At 40.2% G+C, this 21,385-nt stretch overlaps 1 protein-coding gene across 16 annotated transcripts in view; it reads right to left on the bottom strand.

Moving 5' to 3' along the window:
* The window catches only part of GRIP1 (glutamate receptor interacting protein 1), an 808,853-nt gene that overhangs the window by 68,496 nt on the left and 718,972 nt on the right, over positions 1-21,385 (bottom strand). For all 16 annotated transcript variants that reach the window (XM_056798430.1, XM_056798415.1, XM_056798416.1 and 13 more), the window contains 2 exons: positions 13,833-13,902; positions 12,463-12,608 (listed from right to left, as the gene is read on the bottom strand). In XM_056798430.1, coding sequence (XP_056654408.1) covers positions 12,463-12,608; positions 13,833-13,902 — 216 coding nt within the window. The remainder of the gene's footprint in view (positions 1-12,462; positions 12,609-13,832; positions 13,903-21,385) is intronic.

A 21,385-nucleotide genomic window follows, 5' to 3' on the forward strand; every position in this document is an offset into this window, starting at 1 on the left:
TCCTCGAATTCTGTGACTGTCTGAGCCACTAACTCATTTTATGTATGGTCAGTACCTTACTATACTCAGTCATTTCAGGGTCCCTCCCAGGTCTTCACAGTTACCCTAGCAGATGGTGTCACCATTGTACATATCTCTGGATGTCATTCTCTATTTTGCCACAGATTGTTCCCTTAATTTATGAATAGATGATGTCTTGGATTGATGGTGAGGGCTCTTTATTATCATCTAATTCTTGTCTTTTTTAATGGGACTCAGCTCTAAATGGTGCTGGTATAAATGATTTGGTGAAAAATTACTCATTTGAGGCAAAGTTGTTCTTTACAATTCTAGAACTATTTTTAGTTTGTCCTTGGACAATCAATTGTTTTTGATTTTTTTGTTTGATTTTTTTTAAGTGATAAAAGCTGTGAATGTTCTACACCAATCCATAAACATGTAATTGGCTCATATTTGCAGGGCTTTTTGATGTTCTGATCTGGCAATAGATATGACACTTTTTGTTAAGAAATCATTTACTCCTTTGGAGAGATACCACAAGTGTGATATATAGATTTTTTTCAGATTTTTTTGATCAGTTATGTTGATTTTTTCCTCTTTTTAGTTTATTATTGTCTATAAAGATATTTATAACATAGCATGGTTATCTCTGGGAGAAGAGATACTGGGGAAAATTATGGTGATATATTAAAAAAATACAACAGTAAATACTTATTAAAACAAATAAAACCAACCAAAAAAGAAATTTGGAATCAGGCTTACACTTGAGAAGAAGCTAGTAAAATCTTTGGCTGTTAATTGATAGGCTAATGTCAAATGTTTTACCTAATGATTATGGATCTTTTTTTTTAAACCCTTGCCTTCCATCTTGAAGTCAATACTATCTATTGGTTCCAAGGCAGAAGAGCGGTAAGGGCTAGGCAATGGGGGTCAAGTGACTTGTCCAGTTTGGGAAGTGTCTGAGACCAGATTTGAACCCAAGACTTTCCATCTCTAGGCCTGGCTCTCAATCTACTGAGCTACCCAGCTGCCCCCATGAATATGGATCTTACCTGACCCCATCACTTTCCAGTTTCTCAAGGAAGTTTTTTAAAAATTTTATTTAATTGACTAATTTAGAACATTTTTCCATGATTACAAAATCATGTTCTTTCCTTACCCTCCCTCCAACCCCCTCCCATAGCTGACACACAATTCCACTGGGTTTTACATGTGTCATTGATCAAGACCTATTTCTATATTATTGATATTTGCACTAGGGTGATTGTTTAGAGTCTACATCTCCAGTCCTATCCCCTCAACCCATGTAATCAGGCAGTTGTTTTTCTTCCGTGTTTCTGCTCCCACAGTTCTTCCTCTGAATGTGGATAGTGTTCTTTCTCATAAATCCTGGATCAGTGCATTGCTACTCATAGAGAAGTCCATTACGTTCGATTGTACCACAGTGTATCAGTCTTCAAGGAAGTTTTAATTGGCTCCCTCAAAATAAATCTTTGGATATTCATCCTATTACTGGTGCTCAATATTTATGTGTCTTGGTTTGATGCAAGTTACATTTTTGTTGTGTTGGACTTTCTGCGGCCACATGGATGACCAATACTTTCCCACGTCCTCTAATTTCTCTTGTCTCTGATGTTTTGTTTACATCTCAAGCTGCTGTTGGGTTTTGGCTTGATATGCATATTTAAAACCCTTACCTTCTGTTTTAGAGTCAATTCTCTGTATTGGTTCCAAGGCTGAAGAGTGGTAAGGGCTAGGCAATGGGGGTTAAGTGACTTGCTCAGGATCACACAATTAGAAGGTGTCTGAGGCCAAATTTGAAACCAGGACCTCTCATCTCTAGACTTGGCTCTCTATTCTCTAGTTGAACCATCTAGATGCCCTGATATTTGTTTTTTAATATTATTTTATATCAATTAACAAGAATTTTGAGTTCTTGTTAGCATGTAACAGACATGGGGCTATGTTGTGGAAACAATGAGAAAAGAGAAATTGCCTGTTAAAGAGCTGATAGTCTAACCGGGGAGAGACAATGTTCACCCATATAAGAATACAAATGAAAGATGTGAAATGAATATAAGGCAGTTTGGAGAAATTGTGTACTGGTACCTGGAGGAAACGGGGAAAGTTTTCATGTAAAAAGTGGTGCTTGAGCTGAGTCTTGAAGGAAACCAAGTATTATGGAGCATGGAGGTGAGGAGACAGAGTATCCTAGACAGGGGAGCCAGAGAGCACAAAGGCACAGAGAGAGAAGATGGATTGTAATGTACTTGGAATAGCAAATGGGCTTGTATGGACTGAGCATAAGAGGGGGAGTTATATATAAGAAGACTGGACTGGCAGGAAGGTGCTGGGTTATTAAGAGATTGAAGAGCCAAACAGAGGAGTTTATATTTGATACTTTAGTAAGCCAGGGCAGTTTATCGAGTCGAAGCACAACATGGTAGGACTTGTGCTTTAAGAAAACACTTTGGCAGTTGGATAAAAGATGGACCAAAGTGGGGAAAGGCTTGAACTATATAGGAAACTATGCAGGAGGCCATTATAACAGCTCAGGCAAGAGGTAATGAAGCCTAGGGCTAGGATTTTGTTATTGCTTAGTTGTTTTCAGTTTTGTCTGACCGTTTATGACCTCATTTGAGGCTTTCTTGGCAAAGATACTGGAGTGGTTTGCTCTTTCCTTCTCCAGCTCATTTGGCAGATTAGAAAACGAAGGGAAACTGGGATAAGTGACTTGCCCAGGATTACAAAGCTAGTAGATGTCTGAGGCCAGATTTGAACTCCTTCCTGACCCAGTACAATGTCCACTGCATTGGCTAACTGTCCCAGAACTAGGGTAGAGGAAGTTTATGAAAGGTGTGTGCAAGGCTCAGCTCCAGGGTGGCCAACCCTCTGTGACCTTGCCTGGGGTAACGAATATGAAGAGTGACGAATGGATGCTATATGAAATGCATAATGACAAAGATTTATTGGGTTCAAACAAAGCATATATAGGTTAAGACCCACAGGAAGATATGATGTTACCGCCCAGCAACAGCAGGAACCAATAATTGGGCAGATTCATAGGAATTCATGACGTTACCTGCTAGGCACAAGGAGGAACCAAGAGGATTCCAAACAAGGGCAGAGAAACAAGTTTCCCACAGTCTCTCACAGTTTCTCACAGCCTTTATCAAACCTCCCTCTGCTGACTATTCCAACCTTGCAGTTTCTCACAAACATTATCAAACCTCCCTTTGCTGACTATTCCAACCTTGAGCATGCAGCTGGGCAGGTTGTACACAGTTCAACCCACGACCTTGACTATGCAGCCCAAGCAGAGGGAAGAGGAGGGCTTCCACCATTACGGCTCTGCCTCGACTACAGGTGTGGAGACAGAGATGACAAGATTTGATTATTAATTGGATACATGGTATAAATGAGAAGCTGAGGATGAGCCTGAGGTTAGGCTAACAGAATCATAGCACCCTTGATATTCATAGTATGGTTTGGAAAGGTGGCTTTGGAAGGAAAGATGATGAGTGGCCTTTTGGACATGAAGAGTCTACAATTCCTTTGGGATATCTGGTTTAAAATGTTTGACTATTAGATTGTTGGTGATACTGGAATGGCACTCAAGACAGATTGAGATTGGATCTATAGATCTGGGAATCAATTATGTAGACAAGATCATTAAACATATGGAAGCTGATGAGGTCACCAAGTGAATATAGAGAATAAAGAGACATGAAGAAAGGGCAGAGCTTTGGGATATACCCACAGTAAGGGGGTAATGACACGATTTCCTTTACACCTGGTTCAAATGACAAAATGGCCTTATTCCTTAGCAAGGCTAACATGATCCCATTCCATCCTTCCTCGGTCAGCATCACTCTTTCACTGATTTTCAATCTTTTCCCTTCTACTGGTTCATTCCCTAATGCCTACAAACATGCCCATGTCTCCTCTAGCCTGAAAAAACTCTCACGTAATCCTTCCATCCCCATTATTATCCTATATCTTGTCCTTTTAAGATAAACTCCTTGAAAAAGCTATCTACAATAGGGGTCTCCACTTTCTTTCCTTTCTCTTCTTTTTTTTTTAAACCCTTACCTTCTGCCTTGGAATGCTCCAAGGCAGAAGAGTGGTAAGGGCTAGGCAATGGGGGTCAAGTGACTTGTCTAGGGTCACACAGCTGGGAAGTGTATGAGGCCAGATTTGAACCTAGGACCTCCCGTCTCTAGGCCTGGCTCTCAATCCACTGAGCTACCCAGCTGCCCCCTCCTTTCTCTTCTTAACTGCATACAATCTAGCTGCTGATCTCATCTTTCCACTGAAACAGCCCTTTTCAAAATAATCCATGATCTTATTTGCCAAATCCAATGGATTTTTCTCTATCCATTTCTCCTTGACTTCTTTGCTGCCTTTGACACAGTTTAGCATTCTCTCCTCATTCATTCTCTCTTCTCTCCAGGGTTTCAGGATGGTACTCTTCTCTGGCTCTCCTCCTGTTCATCTGACCACTCCTTCTCCATCTCTTTTATGAGATCGCATCCTCTAACTGTGGTGTCCTTCAGATTTCTTTCCTGGGCCCTCCTCTCCCTCTATTCTACTTTACTTGATGATCTCATTCCATGCACATAATTACCATCTTTATGCTGATAATTCTCAAATCTTCTTCTCCTACCCCAATCTCTTTGCTGACCTATAATTGTGCATCTCTGCCTTTTTAGACATCTTGAAATGGATGTCTAGTAGACATCTTAAATTCAATATATCCAAAATGAAACTCATCATCCCACATATATACCTTCCTTGTGACTATAGAGAGTAACAATCATCCTTCTAGTCCCTCAGGCTCACAACCTAGGAGTCATCCCAGATTCCTCACTATTTCTTAGTCCCCCAATATCCCAGCATTTCATGGTGATTTTATCTTTGCAATATCTTTTCAATACTCCCCTCCCACCCCAAATTTCTCTCTTCAGACCCTCCCACCACCTTGACTCAGGCACCACCTTTCATCACGATAATGCAACAGTCTGCTTATGGGTCTGCTGTCTCAAGTCTCTGCCCTCTCCAATCCAGGCTCCATTTTACCACTAAAGTGATTTTCCTAAAGTTCAGGTCTGCCCCTATCATTCTTGGCTTCCTCTTGCCTCCAAGAGAAATACAAAATGCTCCATGTGGCATTAAAAGCACCTTATCAACTAGTCTCCTTCTACCTTTGTATTCTTTGTACACCTCACTTCCCAATCTTCAGTGATACTCTTCAATCTAGAATCTAGTGACACTGATCTCCTGGCTGCTCCACAAATAAGACATCCCATCTCTCAGCTCAGAGTATTTCCCCTTGCCTGGAATGCTCTCCTCTGCTCCAATTACTGACTTCCCTGACTTCTGTCAAGTCCCAACTAAAACCCCATTTTTTATTTGGAAGCTTTCCCTAACCATTCTTAATTTCTGTTAATTATTTCCTATTTGTCCTCCATATAGCTTGTTCTGTGTGTGTGTGTGTGTGTGTGTGTGTGTGTGTGTGTGTGTATTTACCTGCTGTCTCCACCATTACATTGTATGCTCCTTAAAGGAAGAGGAAGTCTTTTTCCCCTTTTTATATCACCGCAGTGCCCAGCCATAGTAGATGCTTAATAAATGTTTACTGATTGATAGAAACTTCTGAAGGGCACAGTGGCAGGGCGGATGGCAAAGCCTAGAAGATCTCCACTTCACCAGAAGGACCACATGCAAGTGGTGTGACCAGCTACTGTCATTTTTAAGAACACTGCTATAGAAGTGAACTGTTCTGATAGTGTCCAAGTTAGCTTTGGGTTGTACTTCCAGATCCATCTGTCTCCTCAAGCGTTAGCCCAACTGGCATCCTCTGCCCCCTTGGTTTCCAACATGGATAAGAAATGCCATTTAGGATTTCACATTTCCAAAGTGTAAACACTCAAAGATGTCCCACCAATGCAGCTCATGCCGAGGTCCTTAGGATTAGAAGGGAGCTACTGGAGGGTTAAACTAGAAATGCAACTTTTTGAGATAAATAAATGCAGTGTCAATAGAGAGCTCTCATGTAAGACTAAGCAGATGCTAATGATATTATAACCAGCGTTTATGTCACAGCAGAAGGTTTGCAAGTATTAGTGAAAGGCATGAAAGGAGGCCAGTCTACTTGCTTGTACGGCTCCACTCTAGTTAAGAAAATTAATGGCACCATGAAACAGATGTAAAATTGCAGCATTACTTATCTGTGATGTTATTTTCAGGCTACTTGAGTGCTGCCTATTTAGCAAAATGAAAACTCTGGCTGGGATCCATGACGGCAGCTGCTTTTTTGATCAAATAGGGATCCTCGGACTTGGGAGAATCACTTCTAAGGGTCAAAATCCATGGGTCATCCAAAGTTCATGGGGACCAGCCTGAGCAAATGAGCTCTTCAGAGAAGGAGCATATAGCCTGTGTCTTACAAGCTTGACTTTTTCCCATTGTCTAAGGGCGCCATACCTTGATATGTCAGAATAATAGATGGTATTAATACAGTGTTCCTACTCTAAAGCTGATTTTCTGAAAAACTGAATTCAATTTTGCTTTATATGAAAACTGATCACGGTTCTTCCCCCGAAGTCAGTAAGTATAATGATTCCTCCATGGGATGAAGTAAAAGATACACAGAGAAGACAGACTTTTTTTAGGGGGTCTGTGGGAGAGGATAATATTCCTCGGGGTAAGCCATGACATCCACCATAGTCTGTTTCATACTTGGGTGCTCATCACGTGATATTCCTACTAATCTAAAGGCAGTCTCACTGATTCTCATTGACCTCTCTGGTTTATTTGCTGGTAAACAAGTGTTTCAGGCAACAACTCAGTGAATGCTAAGGGCATTACACAAGCCTCTCTTTGGAACTAGATCAGGATAATTTGCCTATGAAATAACAAAAGGCAGCCTGAAAGGACTTCAATGCACAGTTGGCTACTTTGTGAATGTTAAATATTGATGGACCTAAAAAGAAGCGTATTAACTAGAGGAAAGAAGATATAAATCAAAGGGACAGCTGCCAATTTGATCCTCACTAAATGCATAATTCTTAGATGTTATTTTGAAGCTTCTTGCCATGAGGCATTTATGGCTGTATTTGAGTATATGGATACTGAGTCAGGAAATTCAACTCAAAAAATCCCTTATGGCAGAAAACTATTAGTAGGATGAAAGGTCTGTTCTAAAACCAATTTCTTTTCATCACTTTGAGAAAGAGATAACATGAATAATCCTGGGCAGTTGAAGCAAGAACCAAAGGTCATCTAGACAAAGTTTCAACAATAGAGAGAAAGCCTATTTCAAATGAGCAGTCATAAGAAAATGCTCTAGTTAATGACTGTGGAATTGTAAGACAGAACATGTGTCTCCAATGCCAAGCATTAGGGCCTTGGATCTGTCATATGAGACTGAATTGATCAGACGCTGTGAAGAGACTGCAAAGACAAGGCGTCAGACCAGAGACCCCCCCCCCCCAAAGAGTTCTATCATCTCCCTAAGTAAAGCCAATGGAATAGAAATGAGAGAGGTGCCACTGGACAAAATGCCTATATCCTGAAGCAAAAATCTGTTAAAGCTAACAGCAATGCATGCTAGCCAAGGAACCAAGTTAAACTGGGTTGCTATAAATTGTATAGCTGTGACTGTTGAAAGTAGCATTGAATTAAATAAAAAATCAGAAGCCACCACCCACAGCACATACAATCTACAATTACTGTCAGAAACATTTCAAAGTTTGGGCAAAATATATCCGCAGAGGATTACAGTTAAAAATGATGCTTGGAGACTCAAGTCTTACATGAGATTTCATGACAGAAAATGGCAATACACCAAAGAATTATCAGTCAATTTCAGATCTGCCTCCCCATGCTTTTGAAATCAGTGACTCCAGCAAGAATTAATCAATACTTTCCAATCAATCATCTTGACAGAAGAGCAAAATATATGCAAGAAAATCATTTTAGCTCTTAAAGGGAGAAAAAAGTTACCTTTTTATAGTGGTTAATCCACAGAGTTTAGCAGTCTTAGAAATGCCAGCCATAAGCCCTGCTTATTTTTGAGCTTCATTAATCAAGACATTTTATGAACCAAAGCATGTCTGCTTTCTTGGTGGGAGATGGAACACGGGGATCTCCCATCTCTTCTGTAAATGGATGGTCAGAACATAAATGCCAAACAATGACTTACCAAAAAAGCAGGCCATTCATAGTATGCCATTAAGAGGAATCTCGTTTGGACTAGTACATTCTTCAAGTAGCTCAGAGGCAGATGGAGGACTTTGGAAATACAAGTCAACAGGATGACTTTTGTATAACAGAAACCTGTCATATATTAGGTATTCTAAAAACGGTCTTCAAATTAGCTACACAAGAGATTTTTTTAAAAAGCATCATATTAACAATAGCAGAAGAATGTAGAAATACACACACACACACACACACACACACACATATTTGTCTAACCTGATTCTTGTGGTGCTTTATTGTTCTCTGGTTCCTTTTTTAAAAGGGAAAGAAGGAAGGGGGAGAGAGGGAAAAAAGAAAGGAGGGTAGTAAGAAAGGGAGGGACAAAGGAAGGAAGGGAGAGATAAAAAGAAGGAAGGAATAGGGAGGGAGGGAAAGAAGAAAGGAAGATAAGAAAGGGAGGAACAAAGGAAGAGAGTAAGGAAGGGAAAGAGAGAGAGAAAGGGGGAGGGAATGAGGGAGGAAGGGATAGGAAGGAAGAAAAGAAGAAAGGGTAGAAGGGAGGGAGGGGAGGCAGAGAGGGAGAAAAGATGTGTCTCATCCCAACAGCTGGATTCATTAAAACATTGGGGACTTCCACCAACCCCAGCCACATCCCCAGCAACCTGTTCATCACTTACAGTCTAAGAGAGTTGCCTGAGGCTCAGTGAATATTAGTAACATGCCCATGGTCACAGTTAGTAAATGTCAGCGTTCATGAATAACGAGGTAAAATTTGCCTTCCTCCCCTCCTATTCTGGGTCCTTTTCTTTCCACACCCCTCCCTCGCCCATCCTCAGGCAGGGAGTTTCTCACCTACTCAGTTTCTCTTGACCCTCAAAAGAAAAAAAGCAATCAATTAAAATCCTTCAGAGCCAGGTGTTAGGGGCTTTATATACCACCTCTCTCGGCAGGCTTTATATCTGAAGTAAGGGCATGAAGAGGGAGAAATGTGGACTAAAGGAAAGGATTAGCCTTGAGATTTCTTACATCAGTTGATGAAAGTTTTTCTGTTCTAAAATCACCCCACACAGGCAAGGGTCTCTGCTTTAGACAGCTTCTGGGTGAGTAGCCTTGATTTCCACCTTTACATCCATTTACAGATTCTGTTTTGCATCCACCTTTTGATGAATTCACAAGTAGTATAAAAGGTCCATTAAGATTTCAAATCATTACCTATTGGGACCGTTGCTTTTTTTTTTTTTTTAGGGATAAGTATTATGAGTAGATGTGAAAAGGCAAAGAACAAAAAAAGCAGACACACACCAGAAAATGCAAATCTGTTTCTGTCCAAGTACCCAGTGGCTGCTTCTGAAGCTGGTGCCAACTTGAAGGCATGCCCTGGCTTTGAATGATGGAACATCCCCAGCCATGTGCAAAATCTATACTTAGCTTTTTACTTAGAAAATAAGGCAGCTGAGGTCTGCTTCAGGTTGGCAGTCTATGCAGCCAAATATGTTTCCCAAAAGGCTGAACCCTATCTGGTGGGGGTTCTCTCCACAAATAAACCCAAAATAGAAAAAACCAATCCCCAAACCAGAGCCTCAGCAGTAATTGAGTCTGAAGGACTAGAAACACAGGGACTATAAATACAGATGAATCTAAAAAGAGGTGGCAATTTGATCCTCTGAAGTTTAAAGCTGGAATGCTGAGTTATCAATACCTAAAGGACACATCTTGGAGGACAAAGAATTCTAAAATCTGTCAGTAAAGTAGGGACAAAGATTTGCTGTGAAGGTGGCAAAGTAGAAGTAATACAGATATTGATACAGGCAACATAGCTGCCTATACCTGAAACCTGGGCAAACTGATGGCACAAAAATGTGGTTGGAACTGCTTGGAGTCTTGGAGGAATGGTTTGGCAGGGGCAAAGACTAGCCATTTCTGATAACCTGAAACATACACCATGAAGAGGATTTGGTCAAAGACAGAGAAAGTAACAAGGAAGAAAAAGAGAACAGGAGGTCTAGGGGAACTGAATCTTTGACCTTAGGTTTCTTTGGATCTCATTGCCAGAGTATATGCACCCTTTGGACTGATGTGAATGGAAATACTGATAACCTGAAGGGATCACTAACAGAGAGTAATACTGAATGGACACCCTGTGTGAATATACTGACGTTTCAGGCAGAGTAAGATCTATTTCCTCTAAGACTGTAAGTCAGAGACAGGTTGTGACATAGGCATGTGTTGGTGCAGAGAGTATCCACATTTACTAATCATAGGTCCTTGATGTAGTAATGAATCCAGCTGTTGGTGGTTTGAATTCTGGTCAGGATGAGAGATACCAATGTCTCAACACTCCTCAGGTAGGTTTTTGTGATGCTTTTAAAAAATCTTTTGTGTTATCAGAGAAGAAGATTCTTAATTTCTATGATTCTTTTCTTTCTTTAAAGTCTGTTTTATTTCTGAGCCATCCCATGGCAGTTATATAGAGGGTCTTTAGTATTTAGGACATGTTCTTTGATAGAGTGGAAAAGATGTTGGATTTGGAGAGAGAGGATTTAGGTTCAAATATTGACTCTGCAATTTCTCCCTGTGTGAGCTTGGGCAAATATAACTTATTCTCTCTGGGCCTCCGTTTCCTCTTCTTCAAAAAAGAATGAAATACTAAATGACAACTATGATCTCTTGAAACTCTAAATTGTTGTTTCCCCAGTGCCTATTAAGTATAGTATCTCACAGATGGTGATGCTGTTGTTTGTACCTCACTGAAGAAGCTCGATGCCATCACACAGTGAATTGGATAATAAATATGAATTGAATTTGAGTGAGGCAGAGTTGGGTGAAGTAATGGGTGAAGTCATCAGCCTTTATTTTTCTTCCAGAGTCATCAAAGTCCATTGGCAAGACAAAAAAGTCAGGACCACTGGCAATGGATACAGTGGATGATCTTGGTGTCTTCCATGTTTGGCCAAGCTCTAGATACTCCACAGTGCCTACAGCAACTGCCTTCATGGGCATTGGAGCAAATTATTCTCATCTACACATTGTGCCAGGGTAAATTTTCACATACTTGAGTTAGACATCCCCCTAAATCACCAATGGATTGGAGGCTGTTAGTGATGGCCAACCTAGTTTAACCTGTCTGCTGAGATGCTTTCACTGAGGTGTGGTTGCTGGGCATGCTTCAGCTTCTTGGGGCCATAGGTGAGAATTGGATGAGAGGCAGACACCAAAAATGGATGAGCAGATGGTAGGAGTTTAGTAAACACTTACTGGATTGGATTAGATTGAACTGGATATTTTGTTTTCTACTGGTCATTTTAAGGATGAAGCAAATAAGAGGATGCCAAGGGTTTCCAGAAGTCAATCCAATTTCATAGCTGTCTTAAGTAAAGGCATATTCACACAGGAAGCCCTCCTTTCTATATCTGATAACACAATTTCTCAGGCTTTGATTTCTCAGTTGCAGAGGGTAAGATTTCACTTGAATTAGGATCTGAAGAAATGTACCATATTACCATAACCACAAATAATGATGGGAACAGCCCTATTTTAGAGTCAAAGCTTTGAAAATGTTGCTAGAAAAGCAAAGAATGGAACTAAGTGAATCAGGGAACTGAAAGGTATTTTTTTTAATTTTATTTTCAATTCCTAAGTATCACCTCCAAGTCAGAAGAGCAGTAAGGGTGAGGCAATCCGAGTTAGGTGACTTGCCCAAGGCCATGGAGCTAAGAAGTATCTGAGGCCAGATCTGAACCTTCCATCTCTAAGCCTGGCTCTTCATCCACCGAGCCACCTTATCACTGACCTTAGAGATCATCTTGTTCAATCCTTTCACTTTACAGATGAGGAAGTGACTACCACTTAGAGAAATGTAGTGATTTGTCTAATTATGAATGGCAGAGCTGAGACTAGAACCCAAGTTCTTGGATTCCCAGCTCCTTTCATATTTCTTCAATGGGAATTTCTCAGAAGTACGCAAAAGGAATGTAAACCCATCCAGCAATTCAAAAAATGAGATAGGTGGGCTCAAGAAGAGTAGGGATTAATTTAGGATAAAACCCCATTATCTTATTTTACTATATATATATGTATCACTGAGAAAATTCTCATCTTGAGAATCTGTATCAAAATCCTGACATACAATTTTAATTTGGCTGAAGATTCAACAGCCTGATTCACACCAGCTACTGTCTCTGAGACAAGCCCAAGATTCTTGTGAAGCTGGAAGACAAGATTACAAAAATCAAGTATAACTAGGTTAAGGGTTACTACCGGAGTTATCTTCATCTTTACGGATTTTGAGCTTCACAAGGTCCTCACACTGCTGTAAGATCTGAACTGCATCTTCCATGGAGCAGTTGTCCAGCCGGATGTTATCAATGGCCAGTAGTTTGTCTCCAAGTTCCAAGGTCCCAGTTCTGCCCAATGAAAATGTGTAAAGAATTAGTACCACTTAATTGGGTTATTGAATGTGTCATTAAATATAATACAGTATTATAGCAGATTATGAAGGAAAATAATTCTTCAATTAAAAATATTTTTTCTTTAGAGTTATTTTTTGGGTTTTTTTTACTATCTTATTCTGGAATGGCAGCCATGACATTTAGTTACATTTGAAAAATAAACTTTATTTAAATAATATATAAATTTTAAACAGGGAACTTTAATAAACAGGGAATTTGGGCACTAGACAGATTGCACTCAGTCATGCCACCTTTCCTTATTTCCCTTCAATCATTTGAATTTTCCCTTTTTTTAAACCCTTACCTTTTATTTTAGAATCAATATAGTGTATTGCTTTCAAGGCAGAAAAGTGGTAAGGGCTAAGCAAATGAGGGTTAAGCGACTTGTCTAAGGTCACAGAGCCAATAAGTGTCAGAGAAGTCCTCTTTCTACTGTAAAAAGACAGAATGGAAATGGCCACTTTCTAAATTGGCTAAGGAACGTTTTGCAGCTTTATTTCCATCCATGGTATCTCTTGCCAATCCTCATGTGTTGAAGGAAGAATTGGGGGGAGGATTTAGGAAAGTGAGATATGAAGTGGTGTCTGATGGCTTTACTAGAAAATTGTGCCTTGGAAGCCTTTGTTATTTTCAACTACTTAAATTAATCAGTAGTGTCAGATCAAGTCAGATAAAGCTTGGAAATATCTAGATAATAGGATAAGTAATTTTAAGGCACCTTTTTTTTTTTTGCTCCAAACCAAAAACCTACCCCTGATTTAGCCATGCTTCTCAACTGAGATCTTTTATGCTTAGAAGGCAGGCTTTGGCATCTGTTGTTGGGTCTTGCTGGGTATCCATGCAAACCAGAGCTTGTTTATAAGGTTTTGTTTGCCTGGGCCAGGGTAGAAAAAACCTAGCTTGTGGTTGCGCTCTTTTGCTATGCAATTATCTCTATGGGGTAGCTATCTCGAGAAGAGCCAAGCTCATCTTTGGCTATAGAAGTTTGGATGGGAAGTGACCAGACAAAGAGGGCATATATTGGCCCCACAGCAGGTGAAGAACTCATGGAAAAACTCCTTGATGGGATGAGAACTATACTATATATAGAAATCAATTACTGACAGGATTAGGGGCCAAATTATCTGTTAGCAGGAGGTATGGGTCAATGAGAAGGAAGAAGTTGGCCAATTGTCTCACCTGTGAGCCACACTGCCCCTCTTGATGTCTGAGATGACAAGGGGATCTCCTGGCTTTCTACTCGCTGGTGCTATAGAGAAGATTAAAAAAAATTACTGACATTTTAAATTTATTTTACACATACAACTATATACCTTTGACAATAAAAAAGAAAAGTACTATTTGGTTTGACAGACAGTATAATTATAAATCCAGATTATAACTCTATAGCAGTGATGGTGAATCTTTTAGAGGGGCAGGTGAGGTTCTCTGGTGCACATAGAGAGGGAGAGGGGAGCAATCCTGCTTTGCATTCCTCTGGCTTTCCTGTGATGAACTCTGGCAAACTCTGTGCTGGGGTGATAGTGGACGTGCTCATAGATAGGGCGCTTAGTGCCTCCTCTGGCATGTGTGCCATAGGATCACCACCACAGCTTTATAAGGATAGCATTCTTAACATGTTCTAGTAAATGAATATTTAGTTTTACTTATAGTAATAAATGTTTGGTCCCCACCAGCTTGTATTTGGACACACACTGGTGTTATCACCCTCATTATTCAGAGTTCCAAATAAAGCTATTTAGTCTCATATTATAATGGCTGAGTTTCAGAATTTGGTTGTTTCAGCCACTGAAATAAAATCAATGACAAAAGTAGTAATAATTTACATTTAGACACATTCACATAGAAGTCTTTATATATGATATCTCGTTAATGTGCTAAGTACCACAAGAGTTACCTCCCCCAGATACTATTAAATGAAGACCAACTCCAGCTGGACAGGGGAAGAAAAGTGATGGGGATCAGAGAAGTCTTTGGGGTGCCACATCTCAGATGGATTTCAAGAGATGAGCAATATTTAAACAAGTGAAGGTTGGGGCTGGGGTGACCTATTCTGTGCAGAAGAATTATTCTTTGTTTCCAAGAAGGTAGTCTCAGATTCAGGAAGATGTCAGTTGACAGATTGTATGGCCTTTGGGCAACTCGTTTGATATTGGAAGTTGCAAAGAAGGGGCCAGTATGATACCTAGGAATCTACCTCCCGAGACAAACACAGGAACTATATGAACACAACTACAAAACACTCTCCAACAACTAAAACTAGACTTGAGCAATTGGAAAAACATTAACTGCTCATGGATAGGACGAGCCAATATAATAAAAATGACCATCCTACCCAAACTTATTTATCTATTTAGTGCCATACCCATTGAACTACCAAAATACTTCTTCACTGATTTAGAAAAAAACATAACAAAGTTCATTTGGAAGAACAAAAGATCAAGGATATCCAGGGAAATAATGAAAAAAAAAACACATATGATGGGGGCCTTGCAGTCCCTGACCTTAAACTATATTACAAAGCAGCAGTCATCAAAACAATTTGGTACTGGCTAAGAAAGAGAAAGGAAGATCAGTGGAATAGACTGGGGGAAAGCGACCTCAGCAAGATAGTATATGACAAACCCAAAGATCCCAGCTTTTGGGACAAAAATCCACTATTCGATAAAAACTGCTGGGAAAATTGGAAGACAGTGTGGGAGAGATTAGGAATTGATCAACACCTGACACCCTACACCAAGATAAATTCAAAATGGGTAAAAGACTTAAACATAAAGAAGGAAACCATAAGTAAATTGGGTAAACACAGAATAGTATACATGTCAGACCTTTGGGAGGGGAAAGACTTTAAAACCAAGCAAGACATAGAAAGAATCACAAAACGTAAAATAAATAATTTTGACTACATCAAATTAAAAAGCTTTTGCACAAACAAAACCAATGTAACTAAAATCAGAAGGGAAACAACAAACTGGGAAAAAAAATCTTCATAGAAACCTCTGACAAAGGTTTAATTACTCAAATTTATAAAGAGCTAAAGCAACTGTACAAAAAATCAAGCCATTCTCCAATTGATAAATGGGCAAGGGACATGGATAGGCAGTTTTCAGATAAAGAAATCAAAACTATTAATAAGCACATGAAGAAGTGTTCTAAATCTCTTATAATCAGAGAGATGCAAATAAAAACAACTCTGAGGTATCACCTCACACCTAGCAGATTGGCTAACATAACAGCAAAGGAAAGTAATGAATGCTGGAGGGGATGTGGCAAAGTAGGGACATTAATTCATTGCTGGTGGAGTTGTGAATTGATCCAACCATTCTGGAGGGCAATTTGGAACTATGCCCAAAGGGCGACAAAAGAATATCTACCCTTTGATCCAGCCATAGCACTGCTGGGTCTGTACCCCAAAGAGATAATGGACAAAAAGACCTGTACAAAAATATTCATAGCTGCGCTCTTTGTGGTGGCCAAAAATTGGAAAACGAGGGGATGCCCATCAATTGGGGAATGGCTGAGCAAATTGTGGTATATGTTGGTGATGGAATACTATTGTGCTCAAAGGAAGAATGAACTGGAGGAATTTTATGGGAACTGGAACAACCTCCAGGAAGTGATGCAGAGCGAGAGGAGCAGAACCAGGAGAACATTGTACACAGAGACTAATACACTGTGGTATAATCGAACGTAATGGACTTCTCCATTAGTGGCGGTGTAATGTCCCTGAACAATTTGCAGGGATCCAGGAGAAAAAAACACTATTCATAAGCAAAGGATAAACTATGGGAGTGGAAACACCGAGGAAAAGCAACTGCCTGACTACATCGGTTGAGGGGACATGACAGAGGAGAGATTCTAAATGAACACTCTAATGCAAATACTATCAACATGGCAATGGGTTCAAATCAAGAAAACATGTAATGCCCAGTGGATTTACGCGTCGGCTATGGGGGGTGGGGGGGAGGAAAAGAAAATGATCTATGTCTTTAATGAATAATGAATGCTTGGAAATGATCAAATAAAATATATTAAAAAAAAAAAACAAAAAAAGAAGGGGCCAGTATGTGTGGTAGACAGAGTTTTACCAGGAGGTTCCCTATACCAGTGAAATCACAGGTCTAGTCCCTATCTCTAGCCCTCCTAGAAAGTACTAAAAAGATAACCCACTATAATAATGAGTTTGGAATTTAATTCCTCCTTGGAATAGTTTTGCATAATTCTTTTATGTTATGAATAACTGATTTTCCTGACTCTCATTCTTACCATATTTCAACACTGTGTATTTTTCTGAGTATAGATCATGACAAATCCAAATGTAACTCATGTATCACGACCAAGTATGTTTCGTCAGAATCTGCCAATATGTTTATAAAACATTTTGCCAAGATATATAACCACCACACAACAATCAATAGCTTTTCAAAAAAAAAAATTATGTTCCATTGATCTGGCCTCTAATCAAAACCACTAGGGAAGGAAAGCCAGTGAGGCTCGACTCTGTGACCTCTATAACCAAAGGAAGCATCCCCGGCGTGTTGGTAGAAGTTGATGCTTTCATGGATACAAACTCAATCTGGGGTGGCATCCTATTCAGTGTGTGCTGAGTTCCCTTGGCAAAATACAGGGACCCCTGTGACTCAGTACTGAAGTTCTGGTGCTTTGAGATCAGAAAGCAATCTTCTTATTGGTCTCTGGTCAGGCAGAGCTTCTACATGCCACAGTGGATACAGTACTGGGAATGGAGTCAGGAAAACCTGAGTTTAAATCTAGTTTCAGACGCTTATTAGCTGTATGACCCTGGGCAAGACATTTAACTGTTTACCTCAGTTTTGTCACCTGTCAAATGAGCTGGAGTGGAATATGGCAAACCAGTCCAGTATCTCTGCCAGGAAAACTCCAAGATGGCATCATGAAGAGTCAGATATGACTGAAGCAATGGAACTGTTAGCTTTTCTGTTTGGGACAACTAGGTAGCACAATGAATAAAGTGCCAAGCTTAAATAAAGTCAGGAAGATCCCTTTTCTTGAGTTCAAATCTGGCCTCGGACCTTAACTGGCTGCGTAACTGAGCAAATCACTTAACTCAGTTAGCCTCAGTTTCCTCATCTATCAAATGATCTGGAGAAGGAAATAGCAAACCACTCCTGTGACCCTGAACAAATCACTTAACTCAGTTAGCCTCAGTTTCCTCATCTGTCAAATGAGCTGGAGAAGGAAATGGCAAACCACTCCTGTGATACTAGACAAATTACTTAACTCAGTTTGCCTCAGTTTCCTAATCTGTCAAATGAGCTGGAGAAGGAAATGGCACACCAATCCAGTATCGCTAAGAAAACCCCAATTGGGGTGACAAAGAGTTAGATACAAATGAAAAATGACTGATCCACACAAAGAGAAAACAATCTTCCTTTGGTCCGTGCTCAGGAGGAAATGCTGACTCAGAGGACCTTAGGAAGGGAGCAACTCTGGCCTCTGTCTATTTCTTCCTTAACTAGGACAATGCCTGCCCAAAGCACTCTGGGTACACTTTGAGTTCAATTAATCTGAAAAATGTCATTTGAATGCACATTACAGTGCTGTACACGTTCACCTGAAGAAGGTGATCATTTCACTGGGGAGAGAGAGATAGGAGAAATCTACAAATAACCAGAATTAATTAGATCCACAAATAATAACAACAATTAACATTTGTTGGGTACTTTAAAGGTTTGCAAAGCACCTAACTAATAATAATACATCCTTTTATCTTCACAACCACCTTGGGAGGGAGGTGCTATTGTTATCCCCATTTTATCTGAGAGGAAACTGAGATAGATAGAAGTGTAAGTTCTTGCCCAGGGCCATCCAGCCAAGAACTATCTAAGGCCATATTTGAAGTATCTAAGGCCATATTGAAGATCTTTTCGATTCCAGGCTTGCACCACCTAGTCAGGAGAGCTACAGAGGGAGGAGTGATAAATCTTACTAGTTGAGTCTTAGGGATGACTTCATGAAAGAGCTGGTTTTGGAGAAGGAAAGATAGGATTTAAACAGGTAGAGAAGTGAAAGAAGGGAATGTTGGGTAGAGAGCAGAATCGGTGCAGAGATGGGAATGCATGGGATGTGTGGTGGGGCAGTTTGGCTTAAATATTAAAGTCAAGCAATTCAATTAAGGTGCGAGATCAAGATCAGAAAAAAGGGTAGTGCTATGTTGTAAAGGATTTTCAATGTCAGGGTAAGGAATTTGAATTTTATCCTATAAGCAGGGGGGAGATCAGGGAGCTTTTTGATCAAGGGAGGCACATAAATAGAAGTATGTCTTTTTTTTTTCTTTTCCTTAATCCTTACCTTTAGTTTTAGAATCAATATCAATGAGCAGCAAGGATTAGGCAATGGTGGTTAAGTGACTTGCCCAGGGTCACACAGCTAGGAAGTATCTGAGGCAAGATTTGAATCCAGGACTTCCCATCTCTAGATCTGGCTCTTAATCCACTGAGTCACTTAGCTGCCCTTTAGGACCATGTCATAATAATATTAATCTAGTAGCACAATTTAGAATGTGCTGGAAGAGGAAAAACCAAAAGCAAGGAAATAATTTAGATAGTGGTTGGAGCAATCTAGGTCAGAGGAAATAAGGTCCTGAGCTAATATAATAGCAGGAAGAATGGAAAAGAGAGGAAAAACTGATTGAGCATGGAATTTTCTGCATGGAGAAAACTTAATGAAAAATGACTAAAAGATAAGACCAAGCTTCTTGAATTATTTTGAGGTCACATATCCAGTTTCCTTTAGTCTGAAGTGACTTCTTTTTCCTGGAAAGTCAATCTAATTTTGTATGGCAATCCAAATGCCTCATGTGGGCACACAGGGAGAAACCAGAGTACAAAATGAGAAAGATGAGCATCAATGACTGAAAAGGGCTCAAAAGCTTCCCCATGAAATCTGAGTTCTTCCATACCACATGGGGCAGGGCTGTGGGCCTCCAGGTAGCAGAAAATGATTCACAACGTTTAGGTGATTTTAAGTTTTAGTACTTAGCACAATAGGGAAACATAAAGACGAAGTACAACAATAAACCAAAGGGGAACGTTACAAATTGCAGAGGTTTCCTCAGTTAATCCTGGTCCTATAGGCATGTTCTAGGAATTAGGCTTTAGTCTCTTTTTTCCCCTTCTATCCCCCAACCGTGCCCCTTCTTCCTCAGTTGTCCCAAGTCCACTCCTCTTTGGGTTAGAAACCAGGGCAAGCTCTAGGTTTCTAGCTAATGTTTCTAGCTAAATCATTTTATGAAATCACTAGCGGTTATCTCTTCCTTTCTTGCACCTTCTTTCCTTTACAAGAGCTCCACTCATAATTCGTACTCATGTCCTCTAGACTGGATAATCTGCTGCCAGTCATGTCTTAATGTTTCTTCCTTTTTCTCCACTCATAGAGCTGCCACTCAAACCTTCATCACTTCACACCTAGATTCCTGCAAAAGTTTTTTGGTTGAACTCCATCTCTTAAGTCAGTTCCCCCTCTAATCCATCCTCCACTCAGCTGCTAAAGTGATTTTCCTAAAAAGTAAGTCTAACAGGGGCGGCTGGGTATTGAGAACCAAGCCCAGAGATGGGAAGTCCTGGGTTCAAATGTGGCCTCAGACACTTCCTAGCTGTGTGACTCTTGGCTAATCATTTAACCCTGTTAGTCTCAGTTTTCACAGTCAAATGAGCTGAAGAAGGAAATGGCAAACCACTCAGTGTCTTTGCCAAGAAAATCCAAAATGGGGACATGAAGACTTTGACACAATTGAAAACAATTAAACAAACGGACTAAGTGCTGGGGATACAAACAAAGATCAAAAACAAAGATGGTCCCTGCCCTCGAGGAGTTTGTAAATTAGTGGGAACTTTTTAAATTATTATTATGTTTACTTTACTCAATTAACTCTGGAACCTATGAAATTCATGATACAGAAATGGAATTTCTGCTTTCCAAGGCAAGTGGCTCAAGGAGTCTAAATTTGTAGAACAATACTTTAAGGATTCAGCTTTAATTGGAGTATAACCATATAGATAAGACCAACTTGTTAACACAGAAAACACTACACTGGTCTTAAGTTCTTCAGCATCACCCTTTTTTGTAGGTCTGAATTTTTTCTCAGAAACATACGCCCACCTAAATAACTGGGTGCAGAGAGTTCTCAGCAAAATATGTTTCTTGATGGTTTGCTGAAACTTTTATCTTGTTAATGGAAAGAGAGAATCTATGACCAACTTCCCTAACCATCTAGAATAGGTCAGAGGCACACAGAGCTCAGAGTGCATACGAAGGTGTGAATTTTAAAAAGTCTCCATCTTGGTCTAGCACCCAAAATTGTGCACACCCACACTACACGGGCATGTGCTAGTCAATGACAAATCAGAAATAACTAACTGCCCACCTGGGCTGTCCTAAGCCAAGCTAGAGCCAACCATTGGATTTTGTGAGACACAGGAAGTGAGGTAGGGAACAGCCTCTGGAATTCGCTCACTTCCTGTGGGGAGAGCGAGAGGGGAGTTGGTGTTAGAGAGAGTTGGTGTGAGGAGCTTGGACAGAGAGGACGCCCGCAGACAGCTTTCCTTCAGATCGGTCACGTGAGTTAAGGACTGATTCTTTCCACCTGGGCCTTTGGGCCTAAAACTCCCTCTGCCTTGGTCAGAGGTTGAGTAGCCCCTTTCCCTTTTTCTCTTCTCTCCTTCTCTCCCTATCCTTTTCCCTACTCCCAGTGT

The sequence above is a fragment of the Monodelphis domestica genome, chromosome 5, assembly GCF_027887165.1.
Source record: "Monodelphis domestica isolate mMonDom1 chromosome 5, mMonDom1.pri, whole genome shotgun sequence".
Lineage (NCBI taxonomy): Eukaryota > Metazoa > Chordata > Mammalia > Didelphimorphia > Didelphidae > Monodelphis > Monodelphis domestica.